At 62.9% G+C, this 4,719-nt stretch overlaps 2 protein-coding genes across 12 annotated transcripts in view; both read left to right on the top strand.

Annotated features, from left to right (window-relative positions):
- The window catches only part of LOC102368798 (dual specificity protein phosphatase 9), a 5,820-nt gene extending 4,807 nt beyond the window's left edge, over nt 1–1,013 (top strand). Inside the window, exon 6 of the mRNA XM_025210813.1 lies at nt 8–1,013. Coding sequence (XP_025066598.1) covers nt 8–305 — 298 coding nt within the window. The 3' untranslated portion in view covers nt 306–1,013. The remainder of the gene's footprint in view (nt 1–7) is intronic.
- HAUS7 (HAUS augmin like complex subunit 7) overlaps nt 11–4,719 on the top strand; it is a 5,563-nt gene continuing 854 nt past the window's right edge. For 2 of the 11 annotated variants that reach the window (XM_006029316.3, XM_014522572.2), the window contains exons 1-7: nt 1,156–1,388; nt 1,577–1,695; nt 1,774–1,841; nt 2,251–2,312; nt 2,720–2,808; nt 3,101–3,217; nt 4,590–4,677. In XM_006029316.3, coding sequence (XP_006029378.2) covers nt 1,344–1,388; nt 1,577–1,695; nt 1,774–1,841; nt 2,251–2,312; nt 2,720–2,808; nt 3,101–3,217; nt 4,590–4,677 — 588 coding nt within the window. In that variant the 5' untranslated portion in view covers nt 1,156–1,343. Of the gene's footprint in view, nt 1,389–1,576; nt 1,696–1,773; nt 1,842–2,250; nt 2,313–2,719; nt 2,809–3,060; nt 3,218–4,472; nt 4,678–4,719 lie in introns of those variants that run through there. The other 9 variants (XM_025210765.1, XM_025210766.1, XM_025210767.1 and 6 more) reach the window with 9 other exon arrangements.

Genomic DNA, 4,719 nt, shown 5'->3' on the forward strand with positions numbered 1-4,719 from the left:
TGGTGCACTGCCTGGCAGGTGTGAGCCGGTCAGTGACGGTGACAGTGGCCTACTTGATGCAGCGCCTGCGCCTCTCACTCAACGATGCCTACGACCTCGTCAAACGGAAGAAGGCTGATGCCTCCCCCAACTTCAACTTTCTGGGCCAGCTGCTAGACTTTGAGCGCCAGCTGGGCCTGGCTGAGGGTGGGCTTGGGCCTGGTAGCCCCCCGGGCCCCCAAAGCCCCAGTCCAAGCCCTGCGCCCTCCCCTGCTGCCTTCTTCTCTGATGATGACCCAGGGCCATCCCCTCATAACCTCACATAGCCCCCTAGGCCTGGCATTTACCCCCCCTGCTTTCCCGCACTCTAGAGTAAGAGCTTATGGCCTGGGGGCTCAAACTCGGGGAGGGCAGTGGCTAACCTATAAGATTCCTCCCCCTCCCCCCAACCACTGGCACCAGTGGAGCAGTCCCTGGTGGTTGGGCACCTACCCCCCATCATTTCTTGGGGGACTGGAACCAGCTGCTGGAGAATAACCTGGAACTGGCAATTGAGAACCTGAAGCCTAGGTTCTAGACTACCCCCCATCTGCTGGGATCTACAAGAGACTTGGATCGTCTGTGCATCCAGAAAAAAGGTGGATCTAGACTGGAACCTCATGGGATGCTCTAGGACAAGCCCAGCCCCTGGGGTGCCAGGTCCAGGCTGAAGCCGGGTCAGGACCAGGAGGCACTATGGGTGCCTCTCTGTGGGTGCCTGCCCAGCTGGAGGGAAGGGACTCTGCTCCCTGGCTGTGTGTGCCTGTGTGTCCTATGCTCCCTGCCGGTGGGGGCTGGAGTCCCGCCTCCATGCACATGCCTGCAGGCGCGTAACCCTTGGGAGGGGTTGCCATGTGCGCATGTGCATCTCAGGCCTTTTATTTTTAACAGTTTTCATATATGTGGGGTTGAGGGGGCAGGAGCTAGGGTGACCCTGGGGCTGGTGGTCTCCCCCTGAAACAAAGTGGACAATAAAGCAGGACTTTATCGCCAAAGGCTGGGGGCCTCCTTTGTTCTGCCTGCGTGGGAGGATTGTGAGGCCAGAGCCTTGGGTCTGTGGGTGCTGGGGCGGGCTTCAGGAGTTCCGGTGCCTGTGCTGAGGGCTCCCCTGCTGCGGGGGACAGGGGCCCCTGCTAGACCCCTGCCCCCTTTGTCCTCCATCCCAAGCAGGCTCGCCCTCCGATCCTGCCCAAAACGTATCTAGCCCCGCTCCTCCCCGCAACAGCCAGGCTGGCTCCGCGCGCAAAGAGAAGGGGCGTGGCCCCACCTGAGCTCCCGACCAATGAGCGGGGGCGGAGTCAAGACACTCGTCGCTCGGCGCGAAGATGGCGATAGCGGCCGAAGCAGCTGCGCTGTACCAGCGCCTGCAGGTAGCGCCGGGGAGACTACTGCGACCGTTTGCGGGGAGGGAACCGGGCTGGGCTGGACCAGCAGGACCGGGAGGGATTAGGCGAGACCATCTCTAAGAGACCCCGGGGAGTGGGGAAAGCCATCTCCCGCCAGCACGGCCGGGAGGGGAAGGCGGGGCCGGGCTGTCTGACCCCCTTTTCCCCCGCAGGAGCTGGGTTGTCCCGCACTGGAAGGCGCGGCCCCGGGGGACCCCGATGGCGCCCTACGCCTACTCTGCGCCCCTGGCGGGGCGCGGCGGGCAGCCGTCCTGGAGTGGGCCTGCATGCGGTACCGCTCGGCCCCTTCCCAGCGTGCACCGCGCCCTCCCCCCTTGCCACCCCGCTGACCGCCCCTTCCCGCCCACAGGACCTGCCCGCCGCTGCGAGAGCTGCTGAACGCGATCCCTGAGGGCCGGGACGAGCTGAGAGCCCGAGGTGGGTTGGGGCGGGACCCAGGCATCCGGGCCCCCTGTCGGCCCGCTCTGTCCCCAGGAATCCAGGAGTCCTGCGCGAGGCGGCCGCACCCGGTGTCAGACGGGAGGTCCTCGTTGTACTTGGGCCCGCTGCTCCTCGTCTGGGCGAGCGCCCGGTTCTCCCCAGCATAGCCTGCCCCAGAGGAACTGCAGCTCTGTGCTGCGTGACCCCCAACCCGAGCCGGCTGCACCCCGGGGTCCGAGGTTTGCCCGCTCCAGTGCCTCCTCCTCCCACACCCTCAGTGCTGCAGGACTCTGCTAACCCAGTCTCAGAGCCAGTAGCACCCTGCATCCCCATTGACCTAGCCACAGCACAGGCTCCCTCAGGACCCTTTCTCCTCGGCCTCATCTAACGGGCTCTGTCCTCGCAGAGGTGGTCAAGCTGGGGGCTGACCTGCTGCTCTGCCACCCGGAGGACCTTGCCCTCATTAAGGTGAGCAGGGGAAGGGGCATCTCTGGGGCGGGGGGGGCAGAGTGAGCTGCTGCAGTGTTTCTCAGCCTCTTTTGTACCAGGGCACATTTGTAAACATCAGTGCCCATCCTGACTCAGTGCACCTCACTCCTGACCTGCTGCCTCTCATTGTGTGGGACGGGGGGCAGGCAGGGGTGTCAGGGGGGCAAGGTGCCCCTCAGGCTGGAGCTCTGCCAGCCTGCAAGGGAAAAGCCATGGTTTCCAAGTTTTTTCTCTTTTAAAGGAGAATCCATTTTAAAAGTTTGTTCATGACCCTTTCATATATTTTTGCAACACATAGGTTGAGAAATGCTGGGGCTGGAGAGTGGGGGTTGGGCAGGTGTGTTGACTCCCCCATCCCTTGCTTTGACCCTCCCCCCTCCTACCAGGGTGATGCCCCCCCACTTCAGCAGCTCCGGTTCCTCGAGAGTCTCCTGAATGCGGTGCCTGAGCCCAACTCGGATGCCTCGCCAGCCAGGTGAGGGCTGTGGGCATAGCCTTGCTGCCCACCCCTACCCTCACCCCTCCTACCTAGGCATCCAGGCTCCCAGCCCTTTGCTGTAATTTACCTATTCTCTATTCCTAGAGCTGGGAAAGAACCCAGGTGTACAGGGTCTCCTCCAAACATCTGGGCCTTTCCACACCCCACCCCCGAACCCAGGCATCCATACTCTCCCCCACCAGGGAACCCAAACATCTGGGCTGACTGACCCCTCACACCCCATCCCAGGGAACCCAAGCATCTGGGCTGACGGACCTGTCCCCTGCAGGCACGGCGAGGACATTCTGCGTGAGATGCTAGTGGGCCCAGGCCTGGCCTCGCTGTCTCCCCCTGATCCCCCTGTGGTCCCCATGCTGCGCACCCTGCTGCCTGAGCTGCCGCCCAGGTGTGTGGTGTGGTGGGGTTGGGGGTGGAACCCGAGCATCCAGGCTCTGAGCCCCGCTCCCTCCCCCCGTATTGAACCAAGGCATTTGGGGCCCAAGCCAGAAGAGAAACCCAGGGTCTGATGTCCCAAGCCCCCACCCAGCCCCCAGAGCCAGGAGAGAACGAGGGGTGCACTGATAGATTTTTTTGGACTGATACTGATGGCCAATGTTTAACGAGCCATATCAGCTGATACTGATCCAATTGCCAGTATGTGGAGAGCAGTGTCCGGTTGGTAAATCTGGTGTAGGGGAAAGGGCAGTGGGGGAGGGAAGGGGCCTGAGGAGGCAGACTGGGGCCCTGCAGTGAGGGAGAGAGTGGGGCTGGGGCAGGTGCTGGCACTGCACAGCCAGGCTGGGGCGGAACGTGGGACAAAGCTGTGGCTCATCTGGGCGGAGGGGGGATGGCTTCTGTTGCTGCATGCACTCTAGGCAGGCATGGCAGGTGGGCATATGCTCTCCAGTTCTGTGTGCAGGGTGAGGGTGGGCTGCCAATGCATGCTGGGGCCAGGGTGGCGCTGGGCTTTTTCCGGTAGGGGGGCTGGGCCGGGCACTGTGAGGGAGGGCTATGGTGAATTTTGGGGTGGCTGTAGCCCCCCTCCCAGTGCTGCCACCACCCACCCCAGTGTAGCCCCAGCCCAACCCCCATAGCTGGGAAGAGCCTGGCATGGCCCCAGTCCGCAGTGGCAGCCCAACTTTGCCCTGCTCACAGATCTGGGGGGCATATGACCCCCGTGCCGTTCTGGGGTCCACGTAGGGGGGGGAGCCGCCCCCCACCCAGGTAAGCCACTCTAACTCCGTTCTATTCCCTCCCACCCCCAGTGCTTGCCCCTGCCTCCAGTGCCAGCCCCACTCCCTCCCACCAGATCAACCAAAATATCTGATTGCTGATCATGTCAATTTGCCTTTTTATCAGTGCCAACACGATATGGACCAATGTATCAGTGCACCTCTAGAGAGAACTCAGGCTCCCAGTCCCAGGGCCAGAATAGAACCCAGGCATCCAGGATCCAAGACAGGAGGGGACTCAAGCTCCCAGCCCCACCACCCAGAGCCAGAATAGAAGCTAGGTGCCTGGGCCCTGGAGCTGGCTGGGCTCTGGGGACCCAGGCATCTGGGCTCCTAGCCCCCTCCCTGGAACCCAGGCATCCAGGGCCCAAGCCAAAACAGACCCCGGCATCTGGGTTTTCTATACCACCCCACTCCCGCCCCCCCCAGCCCTCAGAGTCAGGAGGGGACCCAGGTATCCAGGCTCGCACCCTTCCAGAGCCAAAAGAGAATCCAGGTCCTGAGCTGGGGGGGGTCCCAGGTGTCTGGGCTGTGGTGTCTCTGCAGGCTTCAAGTGCCACAAGGGAAGTCACTGCTACAGCTGCACAAGGAGCTGTATGAAGCTGATGCTGCCCTGGCTCTGTTGGAAGCTGAGGTGAGGCAGGGGGAGTCCCAGACAGCTGGCTCCCTCCTGGGG

Source organism: Alligator sinensis, unplaced genomic scaffold (assembly GCF_000455745.1).
Source record: "Alligator sinensis unplaced genomic scaffold, ASM45574v1 scaffold1023_1, whole genome shotgun sequence".
Lineage (NCBI taxonomy): Eukaryota > Metazoa > Chordata > Crocodylia > Alligatoridae > Alligator > Alligator sinensis.